Below are 24,177 nucleotides of genomic sequence, written 5' to 3'. Positions count from 1 at the left end.
ACATCATTGACAGACAAGAGCAAAACAACTATATTGATCAACAACCTTTTCTTCTGCATACGCTACTTGGAGTTGACGAACGAGTGTGTATACGCACCTTCACCAAGGCGAATCAGCGTATAGATCTGCAAATAATAACTTATAACTTCACAGTTATTCCAGACTTCAGTCATACCCAGATCATAACCTTTACAGGATAAAACATACAATAGCATTCAAATCTAGCCCAGCAATTATCAGATCATACAATGATAAGTCATTTTAGGTCTCATGATCCTGATCCAACATTATATCCAAAGGTGCACAACATATTTCAGATGATATCATAACCATAGCCCTTACAACATAAAATATACTTCAGATAGAACTATTCAAAAAAACCCCTTTCACTTGCACACTTAGCGCTTTGATCTTCTCCTCCTTATATAGTTTTAGCCTTTCTCAATACCTCAGACCAAAACAACACATAGAACATGTGGTATTCTTAGACGAATCAAGTAACCATTATTCCGCTCAATATCGTGGGCTAATACCATGGTATGGACCGTTGGTATTCTTGAACTTTAATTTTCCATCCCATACGTGCTTTTCCTCTTGTGAAAGTGCGTGCATACGTATATGGGATTTTTGTTCAGTGAACCCGCTTGTATATGCTACTTAGACTAGATGAACCAGCATATACAACTTAATACAACTGAAAACATTTTTTCTTCAATTGCTTGACTCTGATTTGTAGTCCTTTGTTCCAACATCCTGTTCTTTTGTACCATTTCCTTGTTACCTCTAAATTGACCTGTTACAATGTGAGTTACCCTTTATCAAATCTGAACTGACCTGTGAGTGGGTTGCCATCAAGGACAACACCTATACCATAATGCCAATAGCGCATTTGAAAAAATACACACCAAGAAGCGCAACAAGTTAAAAAATTTCACATTAAATTTTGAATTCATTATAAATTATAATTTATTATGTTGTGCCTCATCACCTTCTAATCATAATATGTATCATAATTATTAATTTGTAATTTACAACCCTCATATAGCTTGGAGTCCTAGCACCTTAATGACATGGTTTATATCTACTACAATCTCTAATTGTGAGTGAGGCAGCTTAAGAAAACACCTAACATGGATGCCATCTCATTGGATGGGATTGACACCATTGCTGCATTGAGGGTGGGAATGAGAGGCTTGTCATGGAATCAGTCTTGTTGACCACTCTATGTCAACGACCCCACAACAGTACACCCCTATTTTCGCAAAATGAGTCCATCATGTTCAAGTGTTTGTGCCATTCAAACTTCATCATCAGCGAATAGTTTTGTTAAGGATGTAAACCCTTTCTGCATGGTTATAATGTAAATGATCTTAGTAAGACCATCGTGTATGCAACCTAGTTACCTAGGTAAACATACTAATGTGGTGACATTTCTACCCCAAGAGGTTTTCTGTCTCACTGATTCATCTGTCTCTAAACACAAATGATCGGCAGAGCTTTTCCTTCCAACCTCACCTCAAAGCTAGGGTGAATTTTGTCATCAAGACATTGAGTAAGTCCTAGTGTTTTTTGTCAAGTTTTTGTAAAAGTAATTTGGGAATAGTCCTAGCTAACTAGCTAGATTATATTATTACAAATTACTTGGTCTACTAGATAATATTTTGCGTCACGGAATTGGGTAGATCTTCGAGGGTCTATGACGAACTGGTTTTCCCACTTCATGTATTTAAATGTAAAATGTTGATGTAAAAAATATTTAGTGCATGGTCCCTCATAAGTAGACACCATGGCTAAGTATTAGAGGCTTGAAAAAAATTATTAATCCCCTTGTAAGTCAATTAATCAAATTTTCTGGCAAAATCAAATTAAAATCCTAAGCCAGAAATTTAATTAGTTTTGTGTCCTAGGTAAAATTAAATTCTCCAAAAATGAAATTTGTGGATCTAAAAAAATGAAAAAGGTCCTGGGCCAAGGAAATATCGAAAATTTTATAAAATCTTGGACCCTTGGACCTTGGTAGTTAAGACAAAGTCAATTTTTTGAAGTAATTAACTCAAAATTATTATTTTTGAGTTAATTAAAATGGAATTAAATGAAAAATTCGAAATTCCTCAAAAATAAATAATTTCAACGTACGAGATTAAAAGATAATCAAATCTTTTCTAATGGTCGAGATTACTTTGACAAGGATCAAAAAAACTAGCCGTTGGAGAATTTATCCATAAATTTGAGATCGGCGTCAATCTAACTTTTCATTCGATCTTTGAATTGTGTACTAAGCTCTTAAGCTCTCTTGTATACTTTTTTTTGAATTAACACAAAAGTCTTCATGAATCTATGGTAACATTGTTTTAATTTCTGTTCAATATTATGTGAAAACTATCAATCAATAGCTCTCTTAGAATAATCTAAATACAGGTATCTTATTCAGTTTGTTGGATCTAAGGTAACATTTTTAATTTTGACCAAAATAGCAGGTATCTCTATTTCTTCAAAATTTCAATGTTGTTCTATTTCTCTACTTGGTTTGATGGTTGATCCAGTGTTTGCAGGAGATCTCTCAGGTTTTTGTTAGGTGTTTGGGCATAGTCCTCAATTGGACCAGCCAACTCTCAGCATATATTTTCTGAGGAGCCTACCTCATATAAGCTCCAGGATTTATCTAATGCTAAAATATTTTTCTTCAAGGTGTTTTTGGCCTAGTACCTCTCTAAAAAATCAAAATCTTTTAAATATTTTGTGGAAAATTTGATAGATGGCTAGTAAGAGCCTTAGATCTTAAGATCTGGGAATGGAGTTGGACTCATACTCAGATCTTACAGATCTGCAACTCTTGCACATAGATCTATAAATATTTTGTATAGATCTGAAAAATTTATAACTTGGGTTTCCAGGGTTTTTATTTACTTTTTTGTATCTATCGGGATCTTGGTATTATTTTTTGTTTTCCATTTTTTGCAAGTGTGGATCTGAAGGTTTTTCAAAGAAAATTTTTATGAACTGAGACAGATCTAAGCCCTGGAAGGAAAGATCTTGTCTCAAAAAGTATTTGTTTGCAGGGATTATTCATTTCAAATCATTCAGCAAAAAACTTCAAATTCAAGGTTCTCACAAAATCTCTGATAAATTTTAAGAAAAAAATACATCAGGTGGAGATCTTTAAGGTTAATTTTTTTCTACTTTTTGGGCCAGAGATAGCCCTCATTCCCCCCTACAGCCTTGCTTCTCTTTGCTGCGTTTTTTTTACTCCTCTCTACAAATTTAGACTTTTGTTTTTCTCCCTCTGCCCTCATTTCCTACACATTTCTTCATTTCTTTGCTCTCCATTCCTTACTCGACCCTCATTCCCTATTTTCCTCCCTTTATACCCACGCTATCCATCCTGTCCTCTGCGTTTTCGTCCTCCTTCCTAACGATTTTTGTCCCTTTCCTCTGCAAACCCACTGCCTTTCCTTTCCTTCATCCTCTCTCCTTTTCCGCGTTATCTTTCCTCTCCCTCACACATTCTTTCTTCTCCTGTCCTCTGCGTTAACTCCTCGCATTCATCATTCCTCCCATTTTTCTCCTGTGTTAACCTTCCTCCCACTGTCTTCTAGCTGCATCACGTACCCTTCCTTCTCCCTGGTGTGCCTTCTCCTCCTCTTCACAACCCTCGTTGTTCACCCTTGCTTCCTTTCGGTCGCTCATCCAACCTACATTCAAAATCACCCTCAACTGCCTTTTCAACTTAGGGTTAGCTTTAGGCATATGAAACAATAAGATATTAATCTTTACCTTAATGCCTTCATTTTCAACTTTGGTTTTCCTTCTTCTTTTTTTAAATAAAAAAAATTCGATTTGCAATTTTATGTGTGGCTTTTGGCCCATATAAATAAAAATTAAACTTTGGCAATTCTAATAAAGCAAAAGATTTAAAAAAAGAAAACGGGTTTTACCGTAATCCTTTTAAAACAAAGATTAAAATCTAACTTTTATGTCTCCACATTTAAAATCTTTTTTATTTTATTTATTGTTTACATTTTAGTTTCAAAAGTTTTTTTTTAAGTGTGACATGACTAAAAGTTCATCTTTAGTTATTTTTTAAACTTTTGTGAAAAAGGGTCCTTGGGTCTTAGGTCCTTGAAATATTTTTGTGGGGTTAAAACAAATTTAAATTCTTCTATAGTCAAGGCACATTTAAATTTTTTTAATATCTCTAAGGTTTGACTATAGGAAGAAATTTTATGGGTTTGGGTTACTTAAGAAAATCATTTTAATTCTGGAATTGCTTGAAGTTTTTAGCATTTGGATTTCATGGCTTTTTCATCGTAATTAATTTTTGAGATTTAATTGCTTAAGACTTTTGCATGTTAAGCTTCATAGTCATTGATATTGGGTTTTGCATATTTTTGTGCTTGACATCTATTGAGATTACCCATCGTTTAATTAACTCTAAGCATGGTTTTAATTACTTGAATTAATATTTATTGTACATTAAAAGTTTTCAGAATTTTTCAAGTAATTGTTATGGAATTGTGGTAAATTGCATATCTTTCATTTCCTAAATTGAGTATATTTGAGTATCTATATAGTTGGTAGTTATCTTGTTAAAATTGGCAACAAGGGCCAAACTCCATGTGGGTCACCTCATTTATGGCAGCGGATATTTTTCCTAGATTCCTCTTGTCGAGAGGTGTAGGATTGATCTAAAGATCATCCGATTCCGACAAGTATTTATGGAAATATGAATTTATTTGTATTTACTTGACAAATTGTCAAGGTCGGCCAGCAGTTAAATGTGTGGCACACATGCCCAGTGAATCATATAAATACAAGAGAGGTTGATTCATTTTCTCATGATCTCATCTCACTCATTCTTCTCTCTCACCTTAGCTTTGGGTTATACAAGGAGCAACTCACACGTGGGAAGGAGGAGGCATTAGGGCAAAGAGGACCTGAAAGGAGGACGCAGAAGCAGTTGAAGGTATCTTTGACTTGCATTGACAAAGCATTGACTCATCAAGGGTGCATTTTGATGTGGCCGCCTCTCCTAGGCAGGCCGTACATTTTGGCACAAAAATTGAAGCAATCCGTCCATAGGTTTGACCAGCGTTGACCACCCTAATTTTGGGCAGCAGTTTGACTGTGTTTTTGGAGTTTTTCAAGGGTTGTTTCAACTTTCTTCAGGCTGTTTGAGGGCTACTTGACTGGAAATTGACCATGCATATTGGAGGTCAATTTCAACTCGTTTGACCAAGTTTGACTTTGTTGATCTAAGGTTTGTCGCTGCTGATATAAAATTACAAAATTCTAATTTTGTATTATTTCTCTCTACTGGACTATTGAAGATAAAAGAAGATTTGATCAAAGGGCTTCCCCACATTGGGGTTTGTCCCTGGCTAGTCGCCATATCTTGTGTCTCTTGTCTTGGCTTGTTTTCTGTTGATTGTTTAATGTTCTATCTGCACTTTACTTAATGTATATGTGATTGCTAATCTGTGGCTAATATGAAAAAAAGAAGTAAACTGCTCTAAGCATAGAACATACCATAATTTAACATGGTATCAGAGGTGAGGTGAAGACAAAGCCCAAGCAAGAGCAAGAGCAAGAGCAATCACTGAAGAGAAGGTTGGCAAGGCTATCCTAAAAACTTCATGGGGTCCTCAACACTCTTCCCCGCCGAAGACAAGCTTCATGAGAAGTCTGACTATCACGGATGGAAAATGTCTCTCGATCTGACTTTAGAATATCATGAAGTGTTGGACCATGTGAGAGGCAATATTGTTGCACCTCCATCAAATGCATCCACTGTCGCCAAAAGCAAGTGGTCCAAGGGAGGAGTCAAAGCAAGGAACATCATCCGAGACTCTATCGACAAGCGCCTGGTGGCCTATGTTTTCGAGCTGACAACCTCCAAAGAAATCTACGATAAACTGGTGAGTTTATTTAAAGTTAATGATGCAAATCAAGTTCTGTTCCTTAGAAATAAGCTGAAGGAAATTAAGAAGGGAAAAGATGAGAGTATGCAAGCATATTTCTTAAGGATCACTGAGATCAAGAATGATCTCCTATCTATTGGGGAAATAGTTCCTGACAGGGAAATGACTATCACAACTCTTGGAGGACTACCACCTAAATGGTATATATTCAGGACTACTCTTCTCAACAATAATGTCAACCCAAGATTTGAGGAATTGATGGCTAGATGTATTCAAGAAGAGACAAGGATGGAAGAGCAAAAAATGCCCGCATTTAAAAGCCATCCCTCTACCTTTTCTTCTCATGCTAAAAGAAGAAACAATTCTGGGGCTAAATCCAAAGGAAAGGTTGGACCAAAGGGTGGAAGAAAAGGACGATGTTACAATTGCAATAAAATGGGCCACTATGCAAGGGAGTGCCCTGATAAAAGGGACTCACACCATGACGATGACCAAAATCACTCTCAAGGCAATCAAAGGAATGGCAGGTCCAATGGCAGAGGTAAAAGAAATGTCGGAAATCAAGGAAGAAGACAACCCTTCAAGAAGGCAAGAAACTCCAGGTATGAATCCAACATTGTTAACAATAAGAAAGATAAATATTGTCTACCAACGACCCTCTCTACTACTGCTCCCTTGGACACGCTGGGAAATTGGCTTATTGATAGTGGTGCCTCAAGGCACTTCACTAGTTTCAAAGAAGCTCTCTCTAATCTGATAGAGAAGTAGACCAACTCGGAAATTGTTCTTGGGGACAACGCAAAATATCCCATGAAAGGCGTAGGGAATGTCACTCTTCAATTCAATCAAGGTAATACAAATCATTTGCAAGAAGTCCTATATGTACCTGATCTCAAAAAGAACTTGGTGTCCGTTTTGGCAATGGAAGACAAAGGCTACAAGGTAACCTTCATCGATGGCAAGGTACATGTATGGTAAAAGAATTTTAAAGAAGCTTTCACTCTTGGGTTTCGAGTCAATTGATTATATCAAGTCGAAGGAAGTCCGTTGGGTGTCATGTCTTGCAACACATCACTTCAGTCCTAACTATGGCATCGGTGGTTTGCCCACCTTCATTATAAAGCTCTACCCAATGCGAGACAAATGGTGACAGGGATGCCCAAGTTCCGAGTAGAGCAAGAAGGTGTATGTCTGGGATGTGCCGAAGGGAAGCTCAAAAGAGGACCATTCCCCTCAAGCCAAAGCAAGACCTCTGATACATTGTAGTTGGTTCACTCAAACAAATCTAGTATGATGCTGTGAACTCCTTGGGAGGATATTTATATTACCTCACATTTACAGATGACTATTCTCGCAAGACTTGGATATACCTCTTGAAAAGGAAGGATGAAGTGTTCACTTGGTTTTGTCACTTCAAAGCCTTGATCGAGAATCAAACCGAAACGAAAATCAAGATCTTAAGCACTGATAATGGGACTGAGTATGAATCCAATGAGTTCCATGACTTTTGCAAAGAAGCTGGCATTAAGAGGGAAGCTACAACACCATATACTCCTTAGCAGAATGGTGTGGCGGAAAGGAAGAATCGTACGATTGTGGAAGTTGTCCATGCTATGCTTCACGATCCAAGACTTCCGAAGTTTCTATGGGTCGAAGCTACGAATACCACCATATATGTGCAAAACCGATGCCCTCATCAAGCATTGGGTTCCAAGACTCCCGAAGAGATGTTCACTGGTAAGAAACCTGACATATCCCATTTTATAATTTTTGGAAGTCCAGTATACTTTCATGTGTCGAAGGAGAAGAGGAATAAATTGGGTGCATCTGGAAAGAAAGGAATCTTTGTGGGCTATAACGAAAACACTAAGGGCTATAGAATATATGTGGTTGGTCAAAGGAAAATCGAGATTAGCCCTGATGTCACCTTTGACGAAGATATGGCTCTTAGCAAAGTTGACAATCTTCCTACTCAAAGGGAATCTAAAGAAGCTGACACCAGGGAACCAAAGGAAAAGGAAGATGAGACAATGCCCGATGTGGAAGAACCTATGGATTCTATTGATCCCCCTCCGTAAGAGCCTTCCTCTTCTAGGAAGAGGACTTCATGGCTAAGGGGGACACTTGATGATGTTGAAGGGCACGTTGCACCTAGGGGAACCTTCCAGGAAAGTAAGAAGCCGACCAAGTATCAGGGATACTTGACCATCATGAGCACTATCCTCAAAAATGAGCCTTCATCATTCGTAGAAGCTGTCAAGCATCAAGTATGGAAGGATGCTATGACTAAGGAATATGAGTCCATCATGAAAAACGATGTTTGGGATGTGGTCCCTAGACCCCAGGACAAAGCAATTGTCACTTCGAAATGGCTTTACAAGATAAAGCATGCAGTTGATGGAAGTGCAGAAAAGTATAAGGCTTTTTTGGTCACTCGTGACTTCTCTCAGAAGGAAGGTATAGACTATGACGAGATATTTGCACCTGTTGCCCGATATACCACCATCCGCTCAATCATAGCCCTTGCTGCTTCGCAAGGATGGAACCTACATCAGATGGAAGTCAAGACTGCGTTCTTGCACGGTTCGATCAAAGAGGAGGTCTATGTGGAGCAACCCGAAGGATTTGAGATTCATGATCGAGAATATCACGTGTGCGAGCTGAAGAAAGCCCTCTATGGGCTAAAGCAGGCACCCCGAGTGTGGTATGAGAGGATCGATAGCTACCTAATGACGTTGGGATTCACTAGGAGCGAAGCCGACCCTAACCTTTACTTTAAGGTTGAAGATGACAAACCTCTCATACTGGTGTTGTACGTTGACGACCTCTTTTTAATGGTGTAGACCCTCTCATTCTCGAATGTAAGAGGGATTGGCTTTCGAGTTCGAGATGAAAGACCTAGGACTGATGCACTATTTCCGAGGACTAGAAGTCTGGCAGAAACCAGGGGAGATTTTCCTATCTCAATAAAAATACATGGTGAAAATATTAGAGGGATTCAGTATGGTGGACTGCAAGACCGTGACTATGCCGATGGAGGTTAACTTCAAGAAGTTAAGCGGAAGTGCTGCTGGACCTGTTTTACGAAATGCTACCGAATATCGTCAACTCGTTGGAGCATTGATGTTCTTGGTGAACTCTCATCCGGATATATGTTTTGCAGTCAACACGTTAAGTCAACATACGGTTGAGCCTCACCACACACATTGGATTGGTGCCAAGAATCTTTTAAGATATCTTCGTGGCACAATCACTCATGGGTTGAGATACACTCTCAGAGATGTGAGACTACTTGGATATACCGATGCTGATTGGGTAAGCAGTGTGGTGGATCAAAAGAGCACTTCTGGGTGTTGTCTCTCTTTGGGATCTGCCTCGATATCCTGGATGAGTAGGAAGCAGAAGTCGGTGGCTTTGAGCACCACCGAGGCAGAGTACATTGTTGCTAGTATGGCCTCTTGTGATGCGGTTTGGTTGCGAAAGCTCTTTAGTGAGCTGTTTGGATTTACATTGGATACCACCGTGATCCTATTTGACAACCAGAGCGGGATTAGTTTATTGGAGAATCTCGTATTTCATGATCGCTCCAAGCATATCGATATCAAGTACCACTATATTCAGGATATGGTGCAGTGGGGAGCAATAAGGCTCCAACATATCGATACAGATGAACAGGTCGCCGACATTTTGACGAAGCCCCTGGGAAAGGTCAAATTCTTGACTTTCCGAGAACGACTTGGTGTCGTTCAGAGACCCTCTTATGAGGGTCAAGTATGATGTATTGAGCTCTGGGAGCTCTAGGGGGCGCAGGGTACTTCTTGGAGCGACATGCGACCACAGGGCGACTCACCATCCCCTAGTGGTGCACTATGTACAGGGTGAAAGGTTCAACCTTCCCCTGTGACACCCCGTGGCGACTGTAGGACAAGATGATTAGTTCTCTTGTGGGCCAGGATGATTAGTTCTCCATGGCGACTGTGGAACAGGATGATTAGTTCTCCTATGGGCCAGGATGATTAGTTCTCCATGGCAACTGTGGGTCAAGATGATTAGTTCTCCTGTGGCAACTGTTGGACAGGATGATTCGTTCTCCTGTGGGCAGGATATTAGTTCTCTTATCGAGGCATCCTACCCATGCAGTCTGGGACTCATGGGAAGTACCTCTCATATGATCAATGAGTAGGGAAATGGGGTTAGGGACCATTAGTAGTACTATCAATGGACGCATCATTGTATCTATTGTACTCCCTATGCTAGGATGTCCTCCATTATCTGGGATCAATGGTACTGATCTGGGATCAATGAGAGTGGTATGAGATACTCTGAGACTGACTTCGGGTCAGTGGAGGATGGTATGATACATCCTCAATCATTTCTTCTTCTTCATAGTTCGATCATAGCAGAGCGAGGCCAAGCAGTGCAGGGTAGTGCATTTGATAGTTGGGATAGTAGCGACGGTCAGACGGATTGCAAATGGAGTTCTCCCTAGTTGAGAGGGAGTGTTAAAATTGGCAACTAGGACCAAATTCTATGTGGGTCACCTCATTTATGGACGCTGATATTTTTCCAAGATTCCTCTTGTCGAGAGGTGTAGGATTGATCTAAAGATCATCCGAGTCCGACAAGTATTTATGGAGATATGAATTTATTTGTATTTACTTGACAAATTGTCAAGGTCAGCCAGCAGTTAATTGTGTGGCACACATGCCTAGTGAATCAAATAAATACAAGAGAGGTTGATTCATTTTCTCATGATCTCATCTCACTCATTCTTCTCTCTCTCCCCTTAGCTTTGGGTTATACAAGGAGTAGCTCACACGTGGGAAGAAGGAGGACGCATTAGGGCAACGAGGACGCTAAAAGGAGGATGCAGAAGCAACGGAAGTTATCTTTGACCAAGCGTTGACTCATCAAGGGTGAGGTTTTGGTGTGGGCACCTCTCCTAGGCAAGCCGTAGATTTTGGCACAAAAATCGAAGCAATCCGTCCATAGGTTTGACCAGCGTTGACTGCCCTAGTTTTGGGCAGCAAGTTGACTTCAGTCAATAGCAGTTTGACTGTGTTTTTCGAGTTGTTCAAGGGCTACTTGACCAGAAATTAACCATGCATATTAGAGGTCAATTTCAACTCGTTTGACCAAGTTTGACTTTGCTAATCTAGGGTTTGCTGCTGCTGATATAAAATTACAGAATTCTGATTTTGTACTATTTCTCTCTATTGAACTATTGAAGATAAAAGAAGATTTGATCAAAGGGTTTCCCCGCATTGGGGTTTGTCCCTGGCTAGTCGCCACATCTTGTGTCTCTTGTCTTGCCCTGTTTTTTGTTGATCGTTTAGTGTTCTATCTGCACTTTACTTAATGTATATGTGATTGCTAATCTATGGCTAATATGAAGAAAAGAAGTAAACTTCTCTAAGCATAGAACATACCATAATTTAACATATCTTGAAGATGATATTGAAGAATTGTGAAGAGGTTTTGTTGTCTTTGAGCTATAATTGTATTGGAAAGAATTTAGATAAAATGAAGTGATAAGCTTGTGGATTAGATTGTGATATTTTAAGCATATTGTTGAGAAGTTTATCTTTTCTAGTGAAGTGAACATTCATTTTGGTGATTAAGGGCTTTGATGTATAACTCAGAAATATATCGTGGCATAAACGCTTACAATCCTTGACTTTAACTTCATTCTCGCTCCATCCTGTAATCATCTCGTGCATTTGCATATAAGGTTAGTCTTGCATAATTAAAATTTATTTACAAGCATAAGCTTGGTTGATAGAAAGATAGGTACCCATCCATCTTTGCTTGAGAAACCTGGTTTTAATACTACTTAAAACAGTGACCTTGCAATCGTCAGAGCCACAGCGCTCTGCAGTGCCGGAGGCACCGAGTATGTTAGATTTTCAGGAGAGGTATCATTAATCACACCTTAGTGTGCTTCACCTTATATTCTCTCTATCGCTTACTACGGAATCAGTCTCAATATAGAAAGGATCGAAGGGTTAAAACTTAGATAGGCATTTAAATAAAATTAACCAAGATTCCTGCATCTCACATTAGCTTTAGGATTTGCATTTCATATAAGATAGTTATTCATCCAAGCAGCAGTTGTTCATCAATTACTTGGTCCTAAATTTCCTAGAAAGATAGTTGACTCCATAAGGCACTGGTATCAATTGTTTAAATCTAATCGAATCCTATAAGTCTTGCTAAATCTAAAACAAGTATTTGGTCACTTGACTGTCTCCCTAACTGATTGGTTCCCAACTAGTTCTCCTCCATTCCATTTTCATAGGGTCTACCCCCTTAGCCTGTTGTTGGAAGACAGCTTAAACGGAGAGATTCGGGATCAAGGTGACAGCCCCCAATCTGAGTTGTTGTCGCGGTGCCTAGACATTTTGTGCAACCACAAGTCCCTAATTGTTTAGAGGAGGAGGCACTAGAGGAAGGCAAGGGGAGAGAGAGGAAGAGGCGGAGGATGAAGAGGGGTGACACCGCCACCTTCAGGGACTCAAATAGAGCAAGTTGGACTTATCGATAGCTTGGGCACCAATAAAGGTCATCAAATCTACCTCCTACTTCTTCTAGAGGATGTCAAAGTCCAACGCCAACCCCAGAGCCTTCTTCCTTTGAAGGAAAAGCCATTACCTTCGCTCATTGGGGAAAAGGAAATCACTACTTTATGTATCTAATTTCATTATAGATGACACACAATGATGAGATACATTTATTATCGTTTTTGTTGATAATTTGAGGCCAACTAAGAACTCAGGATTAAGGACACGATTCAGTGTTGATGTGTGATGTAGCACTATACATCTTATATATTAGTTATATTTTCATATGTAAGTTGTGATGAATGTATTTGATGTTGTTGTTGCTTTAGATGTTAAAAAAATTGAAACGAATGAATATTTTTGTATTTTTTTAATTTGTCGATGGTTGCAATTTTTACCAATATTTCCCTCACTTCTATGATTTTTTGTTTTTCTGGACCCTTGCTGATTTTATCCCGATGCCAATGTCATAAACATTGACTAATATAATACACTAATTATTTATGTAAGTTAAATTATGAACTTATTATATATTATTAATTAATTATAAATAATAATAATTTAATATATTCCTTATTTTATATTTAATATAATAATAAACATATAATATATAAAAGTTTATTATAAATTAAAACCTATAAATTTTGAAACTTATATCTTAAATAATAAAATTATAATATATATACACAATTTATAGTATAATTGAAGGCAACCAAGGTGTCTATTTAATCTGGAAGTATTGAAATGTACAATTTGTTGAAGGATGTAGATTTCAATGAGTTTTATGCTCCCCTTCAAATATATTGAAATTTGAGATGGATACAGTCAACAGTATGGTAAAAATTTAGATCATGGAGTTACTACACAAAAGAATCTGGCAGATTCTGACCTCAAATAGAAATTAATCTGATACGAGTAAAGCGCCAAACATGTCAAAAAACGTAATCAGCAAAAGTTCTCATGAAAATTCCATTGCCTGTAATTCGTTGCCAACCTTAACTAGTCCTAAAAAATCCAAATAACTCAAGATTAGCAAAGGCAGTATGCAATCATACCTTATAATAGCACCAGCAGCTGCAATTTTTCCCAGCATAGACAAGCATTCTACCATAGTCTGGAGATACTTCACATTCAAAGGAGCATCACTTTTCTTCATAGCCTCCTGAAACAAAGTCTCCGGATTAGAGGAAATCATTCACGACAATGATAAATAAGAAATAGACCTTACAAATCTAAAAGACAGAACCACAATATTCCAGCCTTTCTAGATTCATGTTAGATAGGATTCCTACGTAGATTTTTGAGTTCATACAGTGAATTCATTTGGTGTAGAATTTGATAGCCAAAGTGGCATTTTGAAACCCATGCTCCTGAAGTCCTTAGATAGTGCCTCACTACCATTAACCCCTGCCCAAGAAGACAAACCATCTGAAGCACCTCCATCTGGGTAATCTCCAGTATGAACACTCTCATCCTCACGGTAATCAATAGATGAGCTGCAAGAGACAAGTGACTTAAGCAATAAATAGTTTACAAGAATTAAGTGGTGAGATGTATATCAGAATACAAACAAAATAAGAATTGCATTCAAACTTTCAAAGCCAGAAAGTAAAATAGAAACATAGAGAATCAAATTACCATGATAGATATAGAGAACCGGAAATTAATATGGATATCCCAATGTTTCAATAGGTCTGGGATGTACTATGGCTGGATATATCAGATATAAAAATAGAAATACTGTTATTATAATAGCATTATTATTATAATACAGTTGTTATATACAGCTTGAATGGACCTTATTGTTAATAATCTCTGTTTTCTCCTTGGTAGTCACAGGCTCAAATTGCATGGGGGTAAGGTAGGTACACCTCCAAACACTAAAAGTCAAATTGTTGTTGGAAGGGGGTCACTTGTCCCATAAACAAGGGGGTCTAATATGTCAATTTGGATTCTGGCTAGGCTCTGACCTTAAAATCAGATGATGATGATGACGATGACTAGTTCCAAGACTAGTGGATTAGCTCAATCAGTTCAAACAGATTGTTTCAAGGTAGAGTTTACCATGAGGTCCCTGGTTCTTTTCTTAGCCATTATTGTGGCTGCCAAATGAGCCGCCCTCCATCCAGGGGGATCCAGAGAGGTTTTCTTTGGAAAAAAAGAAAAAAATACTAATACTAGTTCCATTATCATAATATTTGTATCATATTACAAAATTCAGATTGATTTTTTCAAATTATAAATCACTATTAGAAAACCTGTTTTCATCATCAACTTACTATGAAGGTTTGCAAGGAGAATGCAGATATACTGCCAGATGACCTCACCACAGTGGTCAAGGTCAACCTAGTGGTTCTCGCTCATTAAACACTCCATCAAATAATAAATGAGATGAAAAATAACATGGATCAGGATGAACTTGATTAGTAGTCTAAACAATGGTATGACTTGTCCAATGTCTAGTGTTCACAGGATCTATCATCTGATTTTATGTCATCACTTGACACTGCCAATGTGGTCATAAATTTCTTTTTCCCCAGTAATCACTTAGAAGTTTTGCAACATTTGTTTAAACCATGTAATCTATTTCAAGATAAAAATAAGAAAACATTAGCAAAAAAATTAATATTGGGGAAAATCGCAAGCCTTTTGCCCAATTAGATTATGCTCGAAAAGGCAAAAAGTTATCGATCCTTACAAGAGCTTTCAAACAAAAATGTGTCCCCAAAGAAATGGCTGGAATTTAAAACATAGATTTTACTAAATATAGTTGATAATATCTGTTGAAGGTTCAAACTTGTCAGGTTTACTATCATTAGTTTTAAAACATTATTTTAAGGGAATTAATTATATGTATTCTTCAATTGTCAATAGAGGAGGACAAAAAGAAGTTGTGTGTCTGCTCTAAAGCAGTTGTACAGTAAGTAGAATATTCAAGACCGCAATTGTTTGCGTATATTTAACATTAATGAAGTTATGTTTACTGTATCGTTTTATTGTTTGGCTTATACTATGATTCTTCCCTCCAACTTTACTCTACCTCTCGTGATCTTCACTGAAGCAATAATATAAGTCACCTATATGACCGATTGGGAAACTGTGTGACCTGGAGGTGATTATAATCCAAAATGGATATTTAGTGGGTTTGATTACATTAAGAACTTGCTCAATGAAAGTGAAACAAAAGCTTTAACAATGAACTTCAATGGTGTGAATTTCATGGCCCTTTTTATTTGAAATCCATGACCATAGTTTTCATATGATGATATTGTGTCCTATTCAAGCAAAAGAAAGAAAATATGGTCATTATATAACAGATAAAGCATTTACAAAATCAATAAAAGTTGAAGCTGTTTGCATTCATCATTTGAATTGATTTCAAGCAATCTAATGAGGCAAATGTTACACACAAAAAGAGGGTCACCCCTTTGGACAACCAACCAGCCATGAGCCCTACATTATTCACTAAATGATGATGCCATATTCCTCCACCATTTGCACTAATCAAACACCTCTCACCATTTGGCATTCCTCTTGAAGGAAGGTGGGTCACCATTTGGCAAGTAGTTTAACCATTTTGCAAGCATGTGCTTTTACTCAAGGTTTTGGGCATTCTAATATTTATTAAGAGGTGATCTGGATGGTTGACACATCTTGATTGTAAACCTGTTCTCTTGCCTCCCCAGGGGGGTTAGTTTTTGACACTAGTCGAGTGTGACCTCCTCTGAGCCCTTAAGGTTATTATAAGAGGGTCACTTCTTGGGAAACATGGATTGTAGCAGCATGTCCATGACTTTTCCATATCACTCTTCATTGATCCCTTGATTAAATATTCATCCTTCGGGTTTGTTGTCATTGGTTCATTAGGATTGGCACCCCCATATCCTCATCCTTGAGTCAGGGCCAAAACCTTTGCCCTGGAGATTGATTGTAATATTCCTACTAGGAATTTAACAATGATAAAGCAAAGACACCATATTCAACACAAAAATTCAAACATGCAATTAGACACCTAGACACCTAGAAATTTCCCAAAAATTGCGCCAAGCTAAGCCATTTTATTAATATGTCAAGGACAGTACAAAGATATATGGAGTAGGTACACCTAGGCTTGCAAAAGCAGGCTAGACAAGTCTCAGGTGATAAAATGTGTTGCTCGGATGATGGGAAGTACTTCTCCTTCAACCCCTGCACTGGCCCAGAAATTCTATTGTTGTTGGCTAGAAAAGAACTAAAGTTTGACCCCTCTAGAGTGCTCAAAAAATTTTGCAAAACTAATCGTGGGCTCTTCTCACCAAACCCACAAAGACGCTAAAAGGGTTTGGCCTCACTCCGACCTCTCGGAAATAACACCAAATAGTGCAAGTTCCTCCTCCAGCTGGGTATTCACACCCCTATGAATCTCCTACCCAAAAGACCTCCAAAATGCTAAGAAATCCCTCCAACAATTCCCCTTATGACCCCTAGCAAAACTCAACCTCAAACTCCTGATCAAGCTACCCACAACAAGTGCACTCCTCAAGTGACTATGCAGGCCTAGTCAATTTGCCTCTGCGCATGCCTAGAAGAAAGAATTCGGCCTGAAGGATGGCCACCCAATCAGCCCACCAAACCATTGCAAAAACGCTGCTAAATGCCAAGGAAATGTGTTCCTAAAAACTCAGAACCAACTTTGCCTTGAAGCTATCTCTCCACAAGAATGTGTGGCCCCTTTCTGTGCCTAGTCTACTCCAAAGATAGCTCGAATTTCCTTGTAGTATCTCCTGGAACAACTCCCAAGTGTAGCAATGGCTCCCCTAGGGTGGCACTCGAAGTCCATCGAAGGAGGTGAGATCTCCCCTAAGAAATTTCATGCACTGAACAGTGCTTCGTAGACTTGGCTCAACAGCTCAAGCGTACATGAGAATTTGTTTTTCAAATGAACAAAAGACCCCAAAATGATGCATGCTCCTCCTCTTTATCGTTGAGCTCCTTTCTCTCCATGTGGATCCCATGCATCGACCCCCTCTTGCCTTTCTCCCTCCAAAAGTGTGTGTTACTCCAAGAGGTGTGTATTCATCTTGGGGTGGCCCCCATCATCCACTAAGAATTTGGTTTGCCTCCCTTCTCCTATGTTGGAGACTTACTTAGCCAAAAATTGCAAGTAGGGTCCTCCTGACCCACTATTCCTAAGTCCTCCTTAGCAAAACTCAAAATAGTGCAAAATTGTGACTACTTAGCAAAAGTGCTAAGTAGGAACATCACAGTCCACCCCGCCTAGTTGTTGCTTGCCCTCATACAACTGTAGTGATAGGTGCCGGAGTACATGTTATCCTTTCCAAGTGGCATCCTCCTCGAGAAAATCTTTCCACTTCACCAAAAACTCTGGAACAGTCGTGTTTCAGAGCTTTCACTCTCTCACCTCCAAAATGGCCTCCAGAACTAACACCAAATACCCCTCATAATCCAAGTGTGAAATTTTATCTATTGCAGCTACTGGAAATCATTCTTCTAACTCAAAAATTAATTATGCAGTTTATTTGCTAGGAAAATAACAAATAAAATCACTACTGCAATTTTCACCATAAAAATACTACGGAAAATAATATACTGGAAACTAAGAAATTCTAGCACGCACAATGAATTTGACATAGTTGTTTTTGGACAATTGTCCCCGAAAAAACCCAACTTGGGAAAACTAGTACAGCAGATGAGGATTTTATTATAATGTTCAGCGGCAATTCTGAGTACAATAATTTAGATGCCCAGCTGGCAATATAATCTGAAGAAAATACTAGCAAAAAAATTGTGAGAACTTTTTGTCACCCCACAGTTACTTTTTGCCTCTGAAATAGTTTCCCCAGCCTCTGCGCTGAGATGCCCGCGTCACCCTCTGCGCAATGCCTATGCTAGCCCTCTGAAGATTTCGGCCTTCCTTCCTTCAACTCTTCTGGGAACTGAAAAACTTCCTCGCGGAATGCTAGTGCTCTCCTCTTCCACCCGCTACTGACCCTCTGGCTCTATCTTCTCTGTTGAGTTCCTACTACAAAGAAAATCGACTTGGCTGGGCAACTGAGTATCTGCATTGGATGATCTCCATCATCACATCGACTTTCTTTTATAATCCATTGTTGGAGCACCAATGACCAAGGTTAAAACTTAATTAATGGCTAGGATCTCTTTTGGGTCGATCTGTGTGAGTTTCTAGATGATTCATGGCTTATCCCAATTAATATTGATTAATTAACCATATTCCCTAAGTTTAGACTTAGGAAATATTTAAAAATTGGTTAATAATATAATTAAAACACTTCTAGGAGGAATTTCCAAAAACGAATTCAGGGTTTGGGAGATATCATGTATTCTAGCCTCTCCACAAAATTTTGTGGCTAAAACACATTCGATGCTACAAAAACTAACACTGCCTCTTAGCGAGGAATGTGTTCTAAAGCTGCTACTTCCTGTAGCAACATTTTGTCTCTACATCATCTCCTATTACACTATTGATGTCTGGTTGTTGCTCCCCACCCACCACTGTCCAACTCTGATATATATTGCATTTGTGTTGTTGTTGACCCTAGCATGTTGCTGCCAACAATGCATCTGCACTACAACTCCCTCTCATATGTCGTCGTTGCAACTGCAACATCCAAAATAGGCTATCCCTAATTGTTAAACGGGTTCTCCACCATACCCATTTGTTCTCTGAAATAGACGAACTTAGCTCTCCCTAGAGCTTTTGTGAGTATAACTGCAACCTGCTCTTCTGTGGGAACATGCTGTAGTTCGACTACTCCTCGCTGTACACAACTCTGATGAAGTGACACCGAATATCAATGTGCTTCGACCTGTCATGAAACACTGGATTCTCAGACAGCTTTATGCAGCTCTAATTATCACAATAGACATCGATCGCCTCCATCCTATGCCTGAACAAGCTTACTAGCAGCTTCCGAAGCCATATAGCTTCGCACGTCGTTATGTTTGCTGCCATATACCCTACTTCTGCAGAGCTCAATGCTACTGACTTCTGCTTCCTGCTACACCAAGAAACCATCCCTGATCCAACGCTGAAGCAGTACACAAAGGTACTTTTCCTGTCCATTGAACTCCCTGCCCAATCTGCATCTGTGTACCCATAAATTCTGACGCCATCCTCTTGATTACATTTCAACCCTTACTCAATTGTGCCCCGAATGTACCTCAAAATATGCCTCGCTGCTGCCTAATGTACCCTTTCTAGTTCCACCATGAACTGACTAAGGGTATTGACTGCAAAGCAAAAATCTATCCTAGTGTTGACCAGATACATGAGAGACCCAATGAGCTATCTATACAAGGTGGGGTCGACATCCTTGTCATCTGATGCATCTATCTTCTTCCAGTTGGTAATCATGGGTCTAGAGTCTAGACATGGGTCTGCAATCCTGCATTCTGAACCTCTTCAGAATATTTGTAGTGTATCTTCCTTACCCAATGAAGATATCCCCATCCTTCTGCCACACCTCCAATCCCACGAAATAGTGCATCAACCCCAAATCCTTCGTGTCAAATTTTTCTGCCAAGTTCCTCTTGCAATCCTCCATGAGCCATGATGATCCTGTCAAGAATAGATCATCCACATACAAAACTAGAATAAGGGGCTCATCTTCTACCATCAAATAGTAAAGGTTGGCATCTGTGTCACTCTTGACGGACCCCATCTGCTGCAAGTAGGTGCCAATTCTACCATACCATGCCCTGGGAGCCTGCTTGAGCCCGTATAGAGCCTTCTTCAATTTGCACACATGCGTGCGCCTCTCCTGAGTCTCAAATCCCTCTAGTTGTTCTATGTACACTTCCTCCTCTATCACTCTGTTCAAGAAGGTTGTCTTGACGTCCATTTGGTGAATCTGCCATCCCATCTACGCTGCTAGAGATATAACTGACCGGATAGAAGTGTATCTGGAAACTGGGGCAAAGGTTTCCTCATAATCTATCCCTTCCTTTTGTGCATACCTCTTTGCCACAAACTCAGCCTTGTACTTTTCCACATTGTCATCTGTCGCATCTTTGATCTTATAGATCCACCTCGAACCTACAACTGATCTATGTTTTGGCCTGGGCACTACCTCCCAAACATCATTCGTCGTGATAGAGCTATACTCTTCTACTAAGGCATCTATCCACACCTGATGTTGTGTGGCCTCTTGAAATTTGGAAGGTTCTACAACCAAAGCTACCAATGCTTGGTACCTGTCAGGTTGTTTGCATTATCTCTTGCTCGTCCTAGGAGTTCCAATAAACTCCTCTGCATCTCTTAGTGTCTGATGAACCTCTCTACTGGCTCGACCACTAGTAGTGGGAGGTTCTGCCAACTCCTCCTCATCCTGTCTCTACTGCTCCATCTGCTGAGAACTCCCCGGATTTCCTGCACCTGAGGAAATATTGGTGTTGGTCACAGTACTTGACCCTTGTGATTGTCCCCCTACTTGTCCCACTGGCTGTCCCTATGGCTGCCTTTGCTGCTGGACTAAAGGAGCTTCTGTTGACTGATTCTGATCACCTGCAGACATCTCACGAGACCTCTTGAAAGCTCGGTCCTCCATGAACTTCACGTCTCGCCTTACTACTATCTTCCTACTACTAGGAATGTAGATTCTGAATGCCTTTGAGGTTTCGTTGTGCCCAACGAAAAACCCCTTATTGGCTCATCTGATCCAGTTTGGTCCTTTCATCATCTGGCATGTCACAATAAGCAATGCCGCCAAAAATTCTGAGGTGGTTGTCTTTTGACTTCTTCCCTGTGAAGACTCCTGGCATTTTCTTCCCCAATGCTCTATGGGGAGTCTTGTTCTGAATATACACTGTCGTATTACATGCTTCTACCCACAGAAATGTGGGTTGACCCCGGTCATATAACATAGCCTTTGCAACTCCAATAATGGTTTTGTTTTTCCGCTCCGCTACACCATTCTGTTGTGGATTATATGGAGTTGTCCATTCTCTCTTGATGCCTTCCTTCGCACAGAAATTTGTGAAGTCTTTATCAATATATTCTCCACTATTATCTGAGCAAGGCACCTTGATCTTCTTCCCTGTCGCATTCTCCACGAGAGCTTTAAACACTTTGACAGGATCGAAGACCTCATCCTTGGTCTTCAAAAAGTAGATCAGTTTTCCTAGAATGATCATCAATAAAGGTGACGAAATATTCAACACTGCTAAGAGCTCTAGAGGACATCGGGCCACAAATATCTAATTGTATAAGTCCTAACACACCATGAGCTCTTTTGTCACTCCTTGGAAATGTTGCCTTAGCATACTTCCCAAGTATCCACCCTGAGGCACACATCATCATGTTCAGTTCCAAGTTCCGGAACCCCTGTTATGGTTTCTCTGAACATCCTGAGTGCTCCATGGTGTAGGTGTCTCTTTCTCCTCTGCCATAATTCATTCAACTCCTTCCTACTGTTATTGCCACTGCCTATCAATGTCATTAGAGAATAGATTTGTAGCTTGTACAATTTGTTACTTCAAACTCCAATCTGTCTTAACTTTTTCCAGCTCGGGTGATTGACATACACTTTCTTCCTCATGAAGTGAATATCATACCCCTTATCCTATAATTGGGATATTGAAATTAGGTTCATACCCAATCCTAGCACATGAAATACATTTAAAGCGTTGGTGCTTGCTCCTGACTCCCCCTAAAAATCTACGGTACCTCTCCCTATTGGAGTACATTTCTTTATGTTTCCCGTAATAATATGGAAATCCACCTGCTCCTCTTTGTAGCTAGAGAAATATTCTCTAACCTCAGTCATGTCAGTTGAAGCTCCACTATCTATATACCAAACTCCCTGTGAAGTTGATCCTGCTAAGCAAGCAAATTCGTCTTCCAATCTGGAAGACAAATCTGAAGTCTCCTGAATGTTACTTCTATCCATGGCTATACTTGAACAAATTTAGTGTGTTATTCCTCTTTTTCTCCTGACGCGAATTCTTCTCTACAACCTGCAACAAAAACTCTCTGCATCCAACCAAGATTCTGCTCAACGAAAATTTGAGCTGCAACTGCTCCCTCTGACTATTGGAATCACTAATCTGGGCAATTCGATTTTCTTGCCTCCTTTCAATTGAAAAAATCGAACTACTTCCCTAGTAACTCGAACTGCCTATTCTGGGCTCTACGCAGTTTCTCGAGGAATTTCGATTCGCTGCTCCCTCTAAACAATGATATTCCTTTCTCTGCTTCTGAGCTTTTTGGTTGGTCAATTAATCTCTGATACGATGTGAAATTTTTTCTATTGCAACTACTAGAAATCGTTCTTCTAACTCAAAAATTAATTATGCAGTTTATTTACTACAACAAATAGCGAATAAAATCATTGTTGCAATTTTCACCATAAAAATACTACGGAAAATAAAATAATGGAAACTGAGAAATTCTAGCACACACACAATAAATTTGACACAATTGTTTTTGGACAATTGTCCCCAAAAAAACCCAACTTGGGAAAACTGGTGCAGCAGATGAGGGTTTTATTATTAATGTTCAACAACAATTCTGAGTACAATAATTTAGATGCCCAATTGGCAATCTAATCTGAAGAAAATACTGGCAAAAATATTGTGAGAATTTTCTCTCACCCCATAGTTATTTTCTGCCTCTTAAATAGCTTCCCCAACGTTTGCGCTAAGATGCCTACGTCACCCTCTGCACAGTGCCTACGCTGGCCCATTGAAGATTTCGATCTTCCTTCCTTTGACTCTTCTGGGAACTAAAAGCTTCCTCCCATAATGTTACTACTCTCCTCTTCCACCTGCTATTCACCCTCTAGCTTTATCTTCTCTATTGAGTTGCTTCTACTGAGAAAATCGAACTGCCTGGCAAACTAAGTATCTGCACTGGATGATCTCCATCATCACATCGACTTTATTTTATAATCCATTGTTGGAGCACCAACGACCAAGATTAAAACTAAATATATGGCTAGGATCATTTATGGGTTGATCTGTGTGAGTTTCTAGATGATTCACACCTTAGCTCAATTAATATTGATTAATTAACCATATTCCCGAAGTTTAGACTTACGAAATATTTAAAAATTGGTTAATAATCTAATTGAGACACCTCTCGGCAAAATTTTCGGAAAAAATTTATGGGTTTTGGAAATCTCATGTATTCTAGCCTCTCCATAAAATTTTGTGGCTAGAACATGTCTGATGGTACAAAAACTAACACCAAGGGGGCTAGATCAATAGTTGTTGTCACTTGTTGCCCCAAGGCCCTTTTCAGGCATGAGAAATAAAATACTTTGTGCACCTTGCTCCCAAGTGGGAGCTCCAGCTCATAGGTCACTTCTCCAACCATCATAGTCACCCTGTAAGGCCCATAGAAACGTGGTTTGGGCTTCTCAGCGCCCTTCTGCTTCACAGTGGACTTGTATGTATGGTTGGAGCCTCATAAAGACTAAGTTCCCAACCTCAAAATGCTTCTCAACCTTGTGCGTGTCTACATAAACCTTTGTTGATTCTTTGTTGTCTGTAAATTATCCTTGAGAGCCCTAAGGATGTCATGTTTCTCATGTACCCAATCTTTGGCCCCTAAGACCCTACTGTCTCCAAACACCAAATCAGCAAATGTCAGAGCATCTTAACCATATAGAGCATGAAATGGAGACATACTTATCGACATGTGGAATGTGGTGTTGTAGTAGTCCAAGGTGAAGCCACTT

General features: G+C 39.3%; 1 protein-coding gene across 1 annotated transcript in view; it reads right to left on the bottom strand.

Moving 5' to 3' along the window:
* The window catches only part of SEC8 (subunit of exocyst complex 8), a 438,983-nt gene that overhangs the window by 291,602 nt on the left and 123,204 nt on the right, over positions 1–24,177 (bottom strand). The window contains exons 7-8 of the mRNA XM_089379035.1: positions 13,791–13,974; positions 13,534–13,640 (exon numbers count right to left, since the gene is read on the bottom strand). Of these exons, the coding sequence (XP_089235161.1) occupies positions 13,534–13,640; positions 13,791–13,974 (291 nt within the window). The remainder of the gene's footprint in view (positions 1–13,533; positions 13,641–13,790; positions 13,975–24,177) is intronic.

Source organism: Pinus tabuliformis, chromosome J (genome assembly GCF_031772625.1).
Source record: "Pinus tabuliformis cultivar Carrire ecotype Pingquan chromosome J, CPIR1, whole genome shotgun sequence".
NCBI classification, from domain to species: domain Eukaryota; kingdom Viridiplantae; phylum Streptophyta; class Pinopsida; order Pinales; family Pinaceae; genus Pinus; species Pinus tabuliformis.
The sequence above is the reverse complement of the archived record's forward strand: the minus strand, read 5'-3'. Positions and strand labels throughout refer to the sequence as shown.